The following is a 16,846-nucleotide window of genomic DNA, read 5'->3' as shown; positions in this document are numbered from 1 at the left end:
TTTCTGATGGTTACAAAAATTACGTTGTATTGTTGTAAGAAAACAACAAACAATTGGAATAATATGAGGATGAATGGAAATTTACAGAATTTTACAACAAAAAACTTATAATAAAAGAATAAAGTCCGGAATTTTATTAATTCTCTTTTAAGAATATTTTTCAAGAAAAAAAAGTCTTAGAAGAATACTAAGACAATGCAGTAAATGTGACCAAAAATCAGCAAATTTCAGGGCTTTGAATGCTGAATGGCAAATGTGAGGGGATCCACTTAGCTATATAGAATAAAATCAAGAATAAATAATGAATCTGAAACTATAATACATTTTTAAATTACAAGAAAAAAATGCATAATACGAGAATAAAATGTATTTTTTTCCCCAAAAATTATTAAAATATTTTCTCATAATTTTGGGGTTTTTTTTGTCCTCCAATTGTTGTCAGTGTGACCCCAACCCTCCTTAGTGCATTTACAGTATGTTCATAAAGCGCCCATGTTGTACAAGTAGGTGTAAATATACACAAGTAAGTATATAATGTACACATAGTATAGCGTAGTATACTGCTAGTCTGCATGAAGACAAAGTGCTACCTTGCTCCTTTGAGTTCCACTTCCTCAATGTTCAACATCCACAGCATCATCATTGTCGTCATCATCATCATGATGATGATCAGAGTCCTGGAGGACGGGTTCTTGAGTCTGGGGTCGTCTCATGAGGTCTTCCAGCATGTGGGTGGTCTTGTGGCTGAGGACCAAACACACTTTACACTTCAAGTGGACTCTGTGAGAAAGACTAGTCTATAGAAAGTGAAAGTCCGTACCTGGGACGACCCAACCGGTGGACTTTGACAACGTGAGCTTCAGAAGGGCTCAGAGGTCCTGCAGCTTGACTTCCTGGAACACACATTGGAGGATGGAACACAGTCTAATACTGTACTGCAAGCTAGAAGCAGCAGTGTAGTGTTTACCTCTCCATTCACGTACACCCGTGGTGCCAAGGTTTCTCTAAATACACCATGTAAATGTTTGTCCATTCACATACACACCTTGTGTAAGCATCACTCCATGCACATACGTACATGTAATGTCATTGTTTATCCATTCCCACACACGTAATGTAAACAAATATCGAGTCATTCACATGTAAACACACACAATGTAAACACACAATTGTCTGTCCATTCATGTATAGTACACACTTTTTTCATCTATTAAATGTCATTGTTTACATTGCGTGTGTGGGAATGGATACACAATGACATTTAATAGATGAAAAAAGTGTGGACTATACGTGAATGGACAGACAATTGTGTGTGTTTACATGTGAATGACCTGATATTTGTTTACATTGCATGTGTGGGAATGGATAAACAATGACATTTAATAGATGAAAAAAGTGTGTACTATACGTGAATGGACAGACAAACAGACAATTGTGTGTGTTTATATGTGAATGACCCGATATTTGTTTACATTGCGTGTGTGGGAATGGATAAACAAATATCGGGTCATTCACATGTAAACACACACAATTGTCTGTCCATTCACATATCGTACACACTTTTTTCATCTATTAAATGTCATTGTTTATCCATTCCCACACATGCAATGTAAACAAATATCGGGTCGTTCACATGTAAACACACACAATTGTCTGTCCATTCACGTATAGTACACACATGATGTGATGTACACACATGATGTGAATATACCGTACGTGAACATATACAAGTGTTGCTGATTTGCATTGTAGCTTCGTCAGCGCTATAAGAAGTTTAATCAGGTTACATGTTAACCACCATGCGTGGTACCGTGTTTGTTCTTGGTCAACGCCGAGCGGCCCGTCTGCTTCCTGTCCGAGCTGCCGTGGGACGCAACCTCCTCCACTTCAGCAACAGCCAATAAGGACGCTTGATAGTAGAGGAGCGGCTGCCAGCAGTCTTCCCTGAGGTCCACCATGTGGTGTGAGGTTTCCTTCTGCAAGTAGGACAAGCTGCAGACGAACGTCAACATGTCCACTTTATGTCAGCATTGATGTCTACTTGTGTAGCCCTGCGGTACTCACACTGTCTTCTTGTCTGGTTTCAGCAGCTTGCTGGAGAACTCGGCCAGAATGCTCAAATAGGACAGGTACGCTGGTGTGGAATATTCTGGGGTCTGGACGAAGTCCTGAAACACGAAGTCGATGCCGGTCCTGCACAAAGTAGAGCACACATTAACCACCAAAAGTCACAACATAAATTAAATCCACGCTGACCTGTGAATGAGGACCACACACTCCCGGAACCTAAGAAGGTCTCCGAAGCTGAGGGCGAAGCGTCTAGCTAGTTCCTTGATGCTGGTGAAGGTCTGAACTCCCTGATGAAGGCGTGGCGTCTGTTCGCCGTCCTGCATCCGGTGAAGACGCACAAACAACTAGAAAGGACAAAAAAGGTAACAATCAGCCTTTTGTTGACCCTGACTTGGATCATTGTGACGCTTACCTGCTGCAAAGAAAGCACTAAAGTACGAGAGCTCTCTATCTTGTCCATCTGTCTGCTCCTGTACATCGTCTCCTTGATGATGTCCCCAAAGTCGTTGTAGTACTGGAGAAGAATGGGACAAGGGAAAGCCTTTCATCCAAGCTTTGGCTTCCGACTAAATCAATTGTTATTTTTGTGATGCAAGCTCATATGAACGTATTGGGACTGGTAGAGAGCGCTGATAAGCCACCATTGCTTTGACCTTTAACCTTGGCTACTTCATACCTCTTGGCTCAAGTGTATTTGTCAAAATCAGTAGAATTCTTGCTATGCCAAAGATCACAGTGCCTTTAGGGTTATGATATTCATTCATTCATTCATTTTCTACAGCTTATTCTTGCAGGGGGTGCTGGAGCCTATCCCAGCTGTCTTCAGGCTGGACAGGTCACCAGCCAATCACAGGGCACATATAGACAAACAACTATTCACACTCACATTCATACCTATGGACAATTTGGAGTCGCCAATTAACCTAGCATGTTTTTGGAATGTGGGAGGAAACCGGAGTACCCGGGGAAATCCATGCATGCACGGGGAGAACATGCAAACATGTCGACGGTGGAATCGAACTTGTGAACTTGGGACCTGATTCATTCATTCATTCATTTTCTGCTTATACTCACAAGGGTCGCGAGCGTGTTGGAGCCTATTCCAGCTGTCTTCGGGCGAGAGGCGGGGTACACCCTGGACTGGTGGCCAGCCAATCACAGGGCACATACGTATAGACAAACAACCATTCACACTCACATTCATACCTATGGACAATTTGAAGTCACCAATTAACCTAGCATGTTTTTGGAAACCGGAGTACCCGGAAAAGTCCCCGAATTGAACTTGGGTCTCCTAACTGTGTGGCCTGTGCGCTAACCACTCACCCACCATGCAGGCCGGTTATGATATATAGTATTGAACTTAATGCAGTGCAAGTGGAGATACCTTCACATAGTATGCAAAGATGTCTGCAGCCATGCTGATCTCCAACACTCTGTGTAAGATGAGCTTGCAGTAGGCGGCTAGTGTGCTTCGTCTGGTGTGAAGGTCCTCCATCCTGTCCTCCTCAGAGTGCTGGCAGGCTGAGTGGGCCCACGTGGAGAAAAGAACAAAGACCAATTGCACTGTGAGCAACATGAGCAACTCCTTAGGAGGTGTAAAAATGTCATAGCGACAGTGTGTCTTCTAAGAAGTGAACGAAAATTGAGGGATTTTTTTTTTCTCATGGAAAAAGAAGACATTGTGGTGATTTGATGCATTAACCTGTGGCTGACCTCTGGGCCAAGAACAAGCATCCATAAAAGACAAAGTGTTAGCAGGAATAATCCACTCTTTCAACATTTCAAAACTTTCCACAGGAGTACTTATTGGCCTCTGTTCTAACGACCATATTTGGATGTTCACTCAGTGTATGAACACCTCCCATTGCATGGGCTAGTGTGCCTGCAATAAAACCCACAGAGTTAGGGCGCCATCTGCTGTGCAGCCTGAGCATCACACCAAAAAAACTTTGATTTGACTTTTAATTTTTTTTCACCAAATTTCCACTATGTTTAATGTTTTACTAGAAACACGGTGGTGGTCAATATGCGTTTACATCCAATATGAATGAATTTAGAAACGTTTTAGCAATGAACAAATTGCTGTTAAGCTCTAAAAACTATTCAGTGTTAACTATTTGGACGAGTGGTTAGCGCCCAGACCTCAGAGCAAGGAGACCGGAGTTCAATTCCACCCTCAGCCATCTCTGTGTGGAGTTTGCATGTTCTCCCCGTGCATGCGTGGGTTTTCTCCGGCTACTCCGGTTTCCTCCCACATTCCAAAAACATGCTAGGTTAATTGGCGACTCCAAATTGTCCATAGGTATGAATGTGAGTGTGAATGGTTGTTTGTCTATACGTGCCCTGTGATTGGCTGGCGCCTCTTGCCCGAAGACAGCTGGGATAGGCTCCAACACCCCCCGTGACCCTTGTGAGGATAAGCGGTAGAAAATGAATGAATGTTAACTATTCACCTTTGCTCTCGTCACAGTCTCTTCCTACAAAGACGTTCTTGCACACAAAGCTCAACAGCGCCATCTGCAGCTTGGGGGTGGGCGTGTAGGGTAGGGGGGCCCAGGATGTGGGGTTCCATACATGTTGCTGGTAGGAGTGGGCTGTGAGAATGTCGCAGACACCCATGAAAGCCTAAGAGGTACAAAAAAAAAACAAGGAAGGATAAAGTAAAAGTAGTAGTAGTAGGATATTAACACAATAAAAAAAGGCGTCGCTTCCTGTCTGACCTGCTGCCTCACGCTGTGGTCTGAGTGGGAGAGACAACGATGACTTGTCTCACTGAGGACACGCAACTGGAGTCTCTGGGTCACGGCCTTGTCCTAAAACACAACGATCACATAGAATGAAAGAGTGTGTCCAAAGTTTTGTAAAATAAATAGTATAAATAGTAACCCTGTATAAATACATAAATACATATACACATAAATATAATTACATACATGTAACTTACCCTGCATGTCAGAGTTTCACTGCTGGTGCTCAGAGACCAGAGAACACAGTAGCTCAGACACTTAAACACTTCCTTTAGCACCTATGAAAGAAGTTAGCTGAGATGTACTGATAAGTGCAAACAAAACAAGATTATTTTAAATGGATTCTACGTAGCAGAAGGGGGTACCTCAGGTGACGCCCCCTCCTGGAAGCTCTCCACCGCCAGGAGAGGTGACAGCAGGTCAAACAGATTCCATCGAGACAGATCGTGGCAGCTTCCAAATGATATTTTTAAGCAACATCAACGGTAACACTAAGGAAAGTATTTTATTTATTTTCTGCAACTTACTTGTGGAAAGCGCTGAGTTTCTTCAGCGTAGCTAAAATGTCCCCAGTTTTCTCCTCGTCAGCAGAGAAAGTGGTGCCCTGTGGATAATCAAGCATCTTGGATCAGGTGTCATCAAAATCATTAGGGTTCTTGCACTGCTAACAGGACAGAAGTCCCTCAAGGTTGAACATTGCTGGTAAGATGCTGCCTAGAAACGAGTACGTTTCATACTAAGGTTAGGGGTTCCACACTGAGGTTAGGTTACCAGATTAGGGCTGGGGTTTCAAATTAGGATTACGGTTTCAAACACTACCGTAAGGGATTCACTCAGCAGCTCTTTGATGTGATCCACCCAACATTGGACCATGGAATCCCTAGCAGATCGGGCCGTGGAACACCACATGGTCTCCTCTCCACATAGTCTGAGGAACGTACGGGAACCCTCCTCCAAAACAGTGGTACCCGAGTGGACCTCTAGATTGGCTACCATCTCTGCTAACAACCTAGAGACCAACTGAGGAGGAGAATGAGAGCGAAAATGATTGATGCAGTAGAAACTAAATGTGTAATCAATGCAGGTGTAAACAAAACATGTACCTTTAACTATTAATGCTGTTAAACATTTAATGCTGACCTGTGTCTTGTCTGCGAGGGGGGTCTCTGGCAGGAAGTACTGAGGAATCCTCATCAAGGATGCAATAATGTCCCAGCGACCTGAATACTGCATGAACATGCGATGTATGACAGCCATCACTCAAACATAATGTCTAGTGTTGAATGATCAGCATATCAGACAGTGGTACCTTGGACAGTAACTCTGGAAGCACCATGAGAAAATGCTGTGTGAGCTTTGTGCAGTCTTCAACCTGAACTTTCTTCTCTCTGCCACTCATTACCTGGTGGGAAAATACACAAGGAACTATGCTCCACTTATACAGCATTGTATTGTTAGGTATAATTATTATACAGTATCTATTAAATAAGACTGGTCTGTCTTGTCAGTTACCAATCATTTAGTATTTATATGTTTTTTCTATTTAAATTATTGATTTTATTTTTTGTATTTTTAACCAACAACACTTTTATTTTTACTATTTCCCTTCTTTGGAGACCTTTAACTGGGTCACCACAATATAATTCACTTAATTGTTTTCTTTTTTTGATGATACTAAAGGATACTAACTAAAAACTAAGTCAAATTCCAATACTGATGATGATGAGTGCCTCAGGGATCAATTTTAAACCCTCTAAAATTTACTCTATAAATACATTACAGAAAGTTCTGCTGCACTGTATAGTATTTATATGCAAATTCTATAATCTTACAGTGCATAGTCCTAGTGCACTATAAAAAAAAATAAAAAAACAACCTTCTTTGCACCGCTCCTCCCAGCCAGCACTGGTCCTTCTGACGCCTGACGCACAGATGCCACCAGAATCTCCACAAGCACCACTTCTTCTGCCTGAGTGAGGGCTGCAAAACACAAAAAAGGATGTACTGTGACCAATAAGATTATTAAGATGTAACTGTAACTATCCACAATAATGCATTTAATAGTTTACTTATACTATACTGTACCCAGTGAAGGACTGTGAGGGTCTTGCAGCAGTATAGACGTGAGTGTGGACCAGTCCTTCAACAGGGTTCCGCCACAATCCCACAGGCTGTCCACGAGGTAGACCACATGGTTGTGAAGCTGCAGGTGCACTCAGTCAATGTCATTCTAATTTAACTACATTTCATGAAAAGAGTTTAACCTTAGAGTTCTGGTAGAACTGCAGCAGAGCCTTGAGTCGTATAAGTGTTTCTTGTCTGTGAGCGTCCTCTTGATTTACTCCCTCCTGATTATTCGCTGCATGGAGAAGCCTGAGAGAAACAGGGTACGTTTTTAAAAACTAAACACTTTATTTTCTTATAAGCAGGTAAGCGTATGCACCTAAAGAAGAGCAGCTCCCCCGCAGTGGCTGCTAGGGGGCGCTGAGATGAAAAAACAAGCTGGAGAAGTCGCTTGTAGTCATCTGGACTCAGCACATCTTTGGATGTTCTACAGGTGGTAGAGATATCATGGTTAGTGAAGGCATCATATTTATGACAATTGTTGATGTTGAAAAGTGGAGGCTAACTTGGAGATGAGTAGCAGCAGTTTCAGGGTCTGCAAAGCCACTTCATTGTCTTTATCCAGAGTCATGGAGATCATGCGGTCCTGGAACACATGGGCGGGAGTGAAGCCTCACTATTTCAGCATGGTATTATCAAACCTGAAATTAATGCCTCATATAATATACTCATTCATTCATTTTCTTTGGGTGAGAGGCAGGGTACACTCTGGACTGGTCGCCAGCCAATCACAGGGCACATATAGACAAACAACCATTCACACTCACATTCATACCTATGGACAATTTGGAGTCACCAATTAACCTAGCATGTTTTTGGAATGTGGGAGGAAACCAGGAGAGAACCCACACATGCACGGGGAGAACATGCAAACTCCACACAGAGATGCCCGAGGGTGGAATCGAACTCGGGTCTCCTAGCTGTGTGGCCTGCGCGCTAACCACTCGGTCCACCGTGGAACCCCTTATACTGTTATATAACTATTAATATACTGTGTATCTTTATTTTAAATATTTTAATCAGCGTGTCATAATATATTAACATTATTTATTTGTTGCAGGAAAATATTAAAATGTGTTTATACCATTACTCAATATTATTTTATTTAGGTATCAGGATTGGGTCGCCACCCTGCCTCTCGCCCGAAGACAGCTGGAATAGGCTCCAGCACCCCCAAGACCCTTGTGAGGAAAAGCGGTAGAAAATGAATGAATGAATGAATGAATGATTGGGTCGCCTGTTGCTAACAGGCTAGCGCTAAAACCTGAAAATGACTTTCAGGTACTTTTTTTGTCCCCCCCAAAAAAGTAGTTTTAAGGAGTTCACTTCAGACTAAATTTAGTTGAAATGTGGTTACTTTAAAGCGGGTGGTGAAAAAGTCCAGTTGAGGCAAAAGCACAGGATCTCCGTATAAACTCTGCAAGGCCAAGACGCACTTGAGGCGCACATCTGGTATCTAGAAGACATAAGATAGCCAAGTTAATGCAAAAGCAGATCCTGTTGGGGTTTTTTTTTTTTTTTTTTAAACAAACCCAAGATATGTATTGAACTATAGTCACCTTGTCGTACGACATCCAGTCCATGTATTTGAGGTAACTGTCATTGAGGAAAACAGAGCTGTAGAGCCTCATCCACAAGCCCAACTCCTCCATGCAGATGGAACGAATTTCTGGAAGCACATCACTGCCGTAGGAAACATGCAAACACATACGATCATGAGAACTAATTCAGTACAAAGGACATCAGACACTATTGTGGCTTTCATTTGATAATAAATTCAGGTATTCAGGACAAATGATATAAGACAACATGATTTCCATCAAATAATAGTGAATGAATGAATTGAGAATAAATGATATCAGACTATTTGAGGATCATCAGGATCATTTTGCTTCCTCCATATAATACCATGCTTGTACTATTTGTCATTCTCGCTCATAGAATGAATTTGACATCAAGATAATTCAATGAAGACATTTTACCGATGTCTCTTGAGAAAAACGGCCTTGAAGATGACATCCATCATGCTCTCTATCTCCACCTTCTTCTCCTGCAGCTTGAAAAAAAAGCACAAGGTTATGAGTCACATCATTGCAAGACGCTTTTAATATCGTTGCTCTGGCTGTACCTGGGTCACTTTCTGCTGCCCCTGGTTCTTCTGTCTGCTGGGCCTCTGCACCCGCTGCAGCTTCTGACTGTTTTCGACTCCCACGCTCAGATTCAGAGCCACCTCAATCAAGGAGCTCAACAGTTTGACTGCTAATAAAGCAGAAAGTATGACTTCTACTAGTATGATGTCTACTGTAACAGTGCATCACTGGCTGTTGTCATAGTTACCTGCTAGCGTGCATGTGTGTCTGAAAGCTCGTATATGGGAGTCGGAGAGCTCGGAGAGCAGCGAGACAACCGTGGTCATCAGGTAGTTGTCGAAGAGGATGCTGTGCTGACACTGAGAGACCAGCACAGACACAAAGTCGCTCAAATCCGAGTGAAACCACCGGCTGTGCGGTCCGGGCTGGATCAGAGGATACTCCATGCTGTCCTGATGAAAATTGTGGACAGTTTTGTCAATCGTGCGGAAAGATTTCATGTTTGTTGTTTATGAGTTGGATGTGTTGTTGAAGCGTTGATGGATCTAATAATCAACCCAGTAGAGGGCACATGTCATTCAGGCCCGACTTGTTTCGTAGCTTAATGAGCTGCATAGGACACTGAAAAACAGGTATAAATACATGTTCAGTGGTAGTAACACTAATTTGAAATAAACAGTCTGCTAAGTCTGGTACAATGCTAAATAATATTATTTATTTCTCTATGTTATAACATGTGTTCTCATTATTTAGTGACTTTAATGTAAATACTGTATATCAAAGCTATTTAGAACTTCATTCATTCATTCATTTTCTACCGCTTTTTCCTCACGAGGGTCGCGGGGGTGCTGGAGCCTATCCCAGCTGTCTTCGTGAGAGGCGGGGTACACACCTCACATATAGACAAACAACCATTCACACTCACATTCATACCTATGGACAATTTGGAGTCGTCAATTAACCTAGCATGTTTTTGGAATGTGGGAGGAAACCGGAGTACCCGGAGAAAACCCACGCATGCACGGGGAGAACATGCAAACTCCACACAGAGATGCCCGAGGGAACTTGGATTATTATATAAAATAATACAATCATATAAATACGTATAATTATATATTGCCATTTACTATTTGAGAAGCACTGCATTATGCCAGGTTGCACGGCGGACCGAGTGGTTAGCGCACACGTCCCATATCTAGGAGACCCAAGTTCGATTCCACCCTCGGCCATCCCTAGGTGGAGCATGCATGTTCTGCCCGTGCATGCGTGGGTTTTCTCCGGGTACTCCGGTTTCCTCCCACATTCCAAAAACATGCTAGGTTAATTGGTGACTCCAAATTGTCCATAGGTATGAATGTGAGTGTGAATGGTTGTTTGTCTATATGTGCCCTGTGATTGGCTGGCCAGCAGTCCACGCTATGCCCAAAGACAGCTGGGATAGGCTCCAGCACCCCCCGCGACCCTTGTGAGGATAAGCGGTAGAAAATGAATGAATGAATGTAGGAGTATAAATTAACACTATACAAACAGAATGTATTATTATTTTGTGCCATTGTTATTACTATGGAATTGGGGATAATTGTTGTATGTATATATATTCGTAATATTTTTTAAAATATTTTCAGATTTATTGTTTTAATTGTCAATTAATGGGTCATTTTCCAGGTTTTTTTTTTCAATTGAATGCTCGTTACTAGTGAGCACACTGTACAAGCGCTGCAAAAATAAGAATACTGACTGCATCCATGGGCCAGGTGACGGTAAGGATCCACGGAAAAGCCAGAAACTTCTTGTACTGCAGACCAGCAACCTAAACACACCACAGTCTTAACGTCTTGTCAAACAACAGTCATACAAGAACACAATGTAACATGGCCCTCATTACCTCATCCGAGTCTTCAACCAGCTCCTCCACCATCTTGTTCATGGTGTCACTGTCACTTTTGGTGTGACACATTTCAGCTGTGACCACACCTGCAAAAAAAGAAGATTTTAACCGCATGCAGGGAGGTAGTGTGCTGACTCCTCACCTTTGCACCCGCAGCACTGAATGAAGAAGGTGATAAGGTCAAGGAGGGACGCGTCTCTGTCTGCCAAATATGACTCCATCCAGCCGTCAATCACCGCCTGCTCACACATCAGTTAGGACTTCAATTTAGTGTCGTTTGTGTTTAGTATGATATCTTACCCGAATGGCGCTCCTGCCCATGGTGATGACATCAAACAGGGTGACAGCCTCCAGATGAGGACGTTTACGCTGGCAGAGCCTGTCTTTTCTAACGCTGCTGCATCTGCGTCGGCTTTTGGCAATTTTGCTCTTTGTGGCGTTCTCTGATTCCTTGCAAGGTCTCTTCCTACGCCACTGTGGGTCAAACCAACAGATGTATGTAGTATATGTACATTACAATAAAAAATACTCTAATGTTAGACCTGCAATAAAAAGAAAGAAGAAAACACAATTACCCCCCTCTTGCGTCTGTTCTCATTGCCAGACTCTTCCTCTGAATTGGTGACGGCTGCAGAAGGGTTGGCCTCATCCTCATTATGTGAGCTCTTACTGCAGAGACAAAAACACACATACAGTATGACAGCATAAATAAGTGACCCAGTGGAGGAAAGGTGGGGAAAAAAACAACCTCTGCTGCTCGGAGGGTCCGGGTGCAGCTGCAGACGTGGGGTCAGATATCATGTCCCGCTTCACACAGCAGCATTCAGGTGACTTGCTTCATATGGAAGGCTACTTTGGTCTAAAATAAACATGCACAGCTTGTCAACTTCCTAGGGTTACGGGCATTCCAATACCTCTCACAAATGGCAAAAAAAATGATTACAGTTGGGTGTCATTTACATATTATGTGATATTAGTGCTTTTGAAATGGTGCCGGTGCTTCAACTGTGGCTGACTCAGTATTATTGTATTGTCAGTATATGACTTAGTTTATGTCTACACATCTTAGTGTACTTGGTGTAGTATCTTAGTACAAAAACTGGTTCGACAAGGAAGAAGCCCTTTGCTGAGGCACACTTGGGCAGAGTGAATGATTGTTCCCAAGGGAATTAAACTATGGTATAGAGACCTGTTAGCTAGCTAGCTAAGAACCCAATTAGCTAACACATATCAGCCTCCAAGAACACAAACATGAAACGCAATGTTCATAATGTTACCCGGTATTATTTACAGTAAGAAGTGTCAGCCATTATAAAAAAATGTTCATACTTACCGTCAAGACTATATCGTCGGCGAACATTCTTCCGTGTATTATTTTACAATTTACAAGCACCAAGACCAAAAACAGTGCAACTGTTTTGAGGGTTTTCTTTTGCATTTCCTTCGCTCTCACAGTCAAGTATACCGGACGCTCAAACAGTTCTTGATTGGGTGCAAGACTAACATTCAATTATGTGATTGGACGTTTACTTGAGTCAATCATATTTAAGTCCTCCCCTCGCACGCTGACTGGCTGTGGCTGAGTTGTGCTGCATTCAGGTAACGCTGGAAAAAGCGCAGTCACTTTATTTTCGTATAATTTTGTTTGTTTTGAACGTATGCCATCAACATTATAGAGCTGCTGGTAATGAGAATTTCTCTTGGAAACTTATAAAGTATTTAACTTTTTTACTTTGACATAATTGCTTCCATTTTTTAAATGTTATTTTCTGCGTTCCAGTTTCAGATTAACTACAAAAACAGACACACGTTATCTATTGCATTTAAATGCATTGTAACACATGAGGCATAAAAAGATAATTCATAACTGAGGTCAAAGCAGTGAAAATTAATTTATTGTAAGTGGCATCTCTCATCCCATTGTTGAATGGCGTAGCACCGTGTCATTGTCTTTATTATAATTATTAAAAATTGAGTCCATTGGTAGGCCTTGGGAGGGTCTTGGTCCACAACATCAAGACACAAACTGGGACATGAAGGTCACGGCTTGGTGAATGTCGTCTGTCAGCTCATCCGGTAGCGACAACACAGCCGACGTCAAGTTGTGAGTGACTTCTAGTATCCTACATGGAGAGAATCATAACAATATTATATAACCTATCTGTGTGTTTTATGAGAATGAATCCATAGTGATACATAAACACTTGAACTCACCAGTTGATGTAATGAGCAGCCAGCTGAGGCTCATGCCTGGAGCCTTCCTCCACCACCAGAGACTGCTTCATGTGCTTGAAGTTGGCCTCAATGTCCTTCTTTGTCTCTGTGAAGACTTGGACTCCTCGGAACGAGCTGACTACTTGCTGCAAAAAAAAAAAAAAGGCAGTGAAGTCATATTCTAATAGCTCGTGATGCACGACGGTGCAAGCGAGTCTCCTTACATATAGAACAGAGAGCTGGTGGGCGATGTACTTATGACTTCCCAGGTGGCGGATGTCCTCCTCAAGCTGCTGACTCAGCACCAGGAGCTGATTCAATTTGGCAATGTGGGAGAAATAGTCTGCAAGAGAACCATCGGCTTGCAGCAACATGTTACACATTTTCCGCTATATTGTCCTTGATGTGATTTGTACAAATTGATGGACAGGAGGTAGTATCAGAGCCAAAACAGAGGCAGGACACTTCCTGTATATAAGGGAATATATAACAGAATTTAACAGTCAGGAGGGCAGCACGGCGGTCGTGTGGTTAGCGCGCAGACCTCACAGCTAGGAGACCAGGGTTCAATTCCACCCTCTGCCATCTCTATGTGGAGTTTGCATGTTCTCCTCGTGCATGCGTGGGTTTCCTCCCACATTCCAAAAACATGCTAGGTTAATTGGCGACTCCAAATTGTCCATAGGTATGAATGTGAGTGTGAATGGTTGTTTGTCTATATGTGCCCTGTGATTGGCTGGCGACCAGTCCAGGGTGTACCCCGCCTCTCGCCCGAAGACAGCTGGGATAGGCTCCAGCACCCCCCGCGACCCTCGTGAGGAAAAAGAGGTGGAAAATGAATGAATGAATAACAGTCAGGAAAAACATGGGTCCTGTTTTTATGGTCAATTTCATTACTTTTGTGTTAGCACATTAAAACCAAGGACCACCTGTATTTTCCAATGGGAAAATGTATAATGTGTTTTAAGCAGCCTTTATGTTGTGCATGTAAATGTTGAAGTTCTGCAGGACAATATTGATCCTTGTGCTAACATAGATTGAATGATGGGGAAAAAAGCCATTAATTATTGCCATTATTTTTGTCCCCTCTTACCGTCCATTGGCGGCCTCTCCAGCATGTCCACAGGGCTGCCTTGAATGAGGAACACCTCTACACGTGGAAACATGGCTGACAAACCCACCATGTCCAAATAATCCTAAAGGGGAAGACATATCGAGCAGTTATTTCCGACATCAACAGTAATATTCTTTTTGAGATGTTATACCTCCAGCTGTGGCATAGGCTTTGGCAGATGTTCAAGGCACTGCAGCATCTGGTCCAGAATGTCCGATCCTGTGGGATGATGGCAGATACATTAAAACTATTTAAAGGAGAAGCTGGAGCCCAATAAATAACTTGAACACTGACCTTGAGGCTGGAAAGTGTCTGACTCCTCGGGGCTACAGTCTAGTCCTAATTGCTCCTGAAACTGTCAAATAGAGAAATTCTTCAAGAAACAGTATCGGATAAGAATTACAGATAAGAAGGCGTCATCAGAATGGCCTATACTTGTCATTTATACAGACACAACGGAGTTGAAAGGACAGGATGACTGGGCCATAAAGAAGGGGAAAGGAAAGGTAACAAAAAGTGAAAAAATTCCAAACTAAGTAAGCTCCTATGGGGGAGTACAGTGTGGGACTGGCAACAAAGGCACAAATAAACACTTTACAACAGGGCTCTCAAACACGCGGTCCGTGGGCCAAATGTGGCCCGCAGGACACCAGTTTGAGGCCCCCGCCTTGATATGAAAGTTTAATGTTAGTGCGACCCGCGCAAGTTTGATATGGATGCTGTATGGTATCATGTACCCAGAAAAAATTATTACGTTTGATTAATGTTCATGTTAAAGGTTAAATAACTGTTAATAGTTATCCTCCCTATCCGTGTGGAAGTGGTAAGTTTTTGGCTATTTAAGTTAAAAGGAAATAACTTGAAGGCTACCGTTTAGGTCGCTAGCTCTCTAGTTTGCGAGTTAGCATGTGTCTCAAGACCCTGCAGTTGCGCAATATGTTGTAAATAAAGAGTATAAATGTGACTATAGTCGTGTTTTGTCATGTCTACAGGGCTCTAATAATGCTTTGTTCATTTTAATGGATGGATTGTTTGTATTTTTTAAGTATTCCTATGAGGGGGGAAAGCTTTATAGCTCTTATAGTGATTAAAGCTGGAGTTGGAGGTTCTACTGTATGTTTAGCATTACAGTAGTACTACACTGCATCATACTGAAAGCTGTTTTCAAATCATTTTCATTACTCAATAACCAAAATATTAGAAACTGATCTTAGTATTATGCACACACAACTACAATAACTAACATATTGTTCCTGTGTGTCAACAAAGGTGCAGCCTACCTCCTGCATCTGCGCCCTAATGAGAAGGTCCAGCTGTCCACAGAGACACAGCATCTCCAGAGCCACCTGTTCAGGACTCAGGTGGAGCGGCACCAGGGGTCTCTTCACCTGCAGCTCCACTGAGCAGCGTTTCGTTTAGTAAAAACGCTGAACAATGTACATTTATATATACTGTAGTAGCACTAACAAATAACAAAGCGTTGACTCACCTTTAAAAGCCTTCTCATCGTAAACGCACGGCTGACAAAGCGGCTCTGAAACACACCCTGCCATGTTTCAACGGGAAAAAAACTTTCAAACAATATGACAACACATCTATATAAATGAGAAATTTACAAATATCGCCAGGAGAAAAAATAAGCCGGCATCATTGTATGGCAAACAAATGAATGGTGCGTTCGAGGACGTGATGTTCAACACCGCGACGCCATGAATATTCTTCGTAAAAATGTCTATTCCCGGCATTTGAGGGGGCGATAATCGGGTATTCTACGTGAGACACGCCGGTCTGGTTGAGTAGAAGAATCTCCCCACTCCACCTCACGCCCGGTGGAGCTCCAGTCGCGCACCGCAGTCTGTCAACGGAGGCCGTGAACGCCCCTCCTCGCTAACAATGACGTCATGTTTTGAAGAAAGCGATATCGGTGACAGCCGGTTTTCAATTGTAGACAGATAACACACAACTCAAATGGAAACTATTGTACAAAAAGTATTTGATTTTAGGAGGTAATTTCAGACTAAGAACAATTAAAGGCTCACAATGTTTTTGCATTCATGTAACAATATTTGAGAAAGTTTCAATTGTTAGGATACTGAATTTGTTTATTTGATTACCGGTAAACTATAGTATAAGAAATTAAGATATAATAATGTATAGTAGTTTCACTTTTTAAATTGAGCTATTTTAAACTGAAATAAATTAACTTTTCAAAAAGTAATTACATTTATTTAGAAGAACCTACTTAAGGGCGGCACGGCAGTCTAGTGGTTAGCGCGCATGCATGGGTTTTCTCCGGGTACTCCGGTTTCCTCCCACATTCCAAAAACATGCTAGGTTAATTGGCGACTCCAAAATTGTCCATAGGTATGAATGTGAGTGTGAATGGTTGTTTGTCTATATGTGCCCTGTGATTGGCTGGCGACCAGTCCAGGGTGTACCCCGCCTCTCGCCCAAAGACAGCTGGGATAGACTCCAGCACCCCCGCGACCCTCATGAGGAAAAAGCGGTAGAAAATGAATGAATGAACCTACTTAGAAATTTGTACATAGAATAAATGCATAACAGTTTAAGATAGATGTACAGAACATATTTAAAA

General features: G+C 42.4%; 2 protein-coding genes across 3 annotated transcripts; both read right to left on the bottom strand.

Moving 5' to 3' along the window:
- Positions 1-168: 168 nt before the first annotated feature.
- Positions 169-12,512, bottom strand: LOC131135805 (cohesin subunit SA-2). Of its 2 annotated transcripts, XM_058082099.2 has the most exons (32): positions 12,256-12,512; positions 11,671-11,781; positions 11,498-11,591; positions 11,223-11,396; positions 11,065-11,161; positions 10,920-11,008; positions 10,773-10,844; positions 9,282-9,486; positions 9,073-9,203; positions 8,927-9,000; positions 8,504-8,627; positions 8,302-8,400; positions 7,451-7,530; positions 7,264-7,371; positions 7,085-7,193; positions 6,906-7,023; positions 6,697-6,800; positions 6,130-6,222; positions 5,961-6,047; positions 5,640-5,840; positions 5,348-5,424; positions 5,186-5,273; positions 5,018-5,098; positions 4,794-4,886; positions 4,527-4,698; positions 3,458-3,594; positions 2,483-2,584; positions 2,257-2,414; positions 2,065-2,193; positions 1,811-1,992; positions 821-893; positions 169-744 (listed from the first exon to the last, which is right to left on the bottom strand). In XM_058082099.2, exons 2-32 carry the CDS (start codon positions 11,721-11,723, stop codon positions 615-617), a joined length of 3,534 nt encoding a protein of 1,177 aa, XP_057938082.2. In that variant the 5' UTR covers positions 11,724-11,781; positions 12,256-12,512; the 3' UTR covers positions 169-614. The 2 variants fall into 2 exon arrangements, with proteins under 2 accessions (XP_057938082.2, XP_057938083.2); XM_058082100.2 differs by lacking the exons at positions 11,223-11,396; positions 11,498-11,591; positions 11,671-11,781; positions 12,256-12,512 and having other exon boundaries at positions 8,927-8,994; positions 11,065-11,199.
- Positions 12,513-12,555: 43 nt separating this feature from the next.
- LOC131135808 (uncharacterized) lies at positions 12,556-16,125 on the bottom strand. Its single transcript, XM_058082103.2, has 8 exons — positions 15,740-16,125; positions 15,531-15,649; positions 14,545-14,605; positions 14,402-14,469; positions 14,230-14,332; positions 13,361-13,479; positions 13,137-13,282; positions 12,556-13,045 (listed from the first exon to the last, which is right to left on the bottom strand). Exons 1-8 carry the CDS (start codon positions 15,801-15,803, stop codon positions 12,937-12,939), a joined length of 789 nt encoding a protein of 262 aa, XP_057938086.2. The 5' UTR covers positions 15,804-16,125; the 3' UTR covers positions 12,556-12,936.
- Between the last annotated feature and the right edge of the window lie 721 nt (positions 16,126-16,846).

Source organism: Doryrhamphus excisus, linkage group LG12, assembly GCF_037039965.1.
Source record: "Doryrhamphus excisus strain RoL-2023G ecotype Guam linkage group LG12, RoL_Dexc_Guam_v1.1, whole genome shotgun sequence".
Lineage (NCBI taxonomy): Eukaryota > Metazoa > Chordata > Actinopteri > Syngnathiformes > Syngnathidae > Doryrhamphus > Doryrhamphus excisus.
The sequence above is the reverse complement of the archived record's forward strand: the minus strand, read 5'-3'. Positions and strand labels throughout refer to the sequence as shown.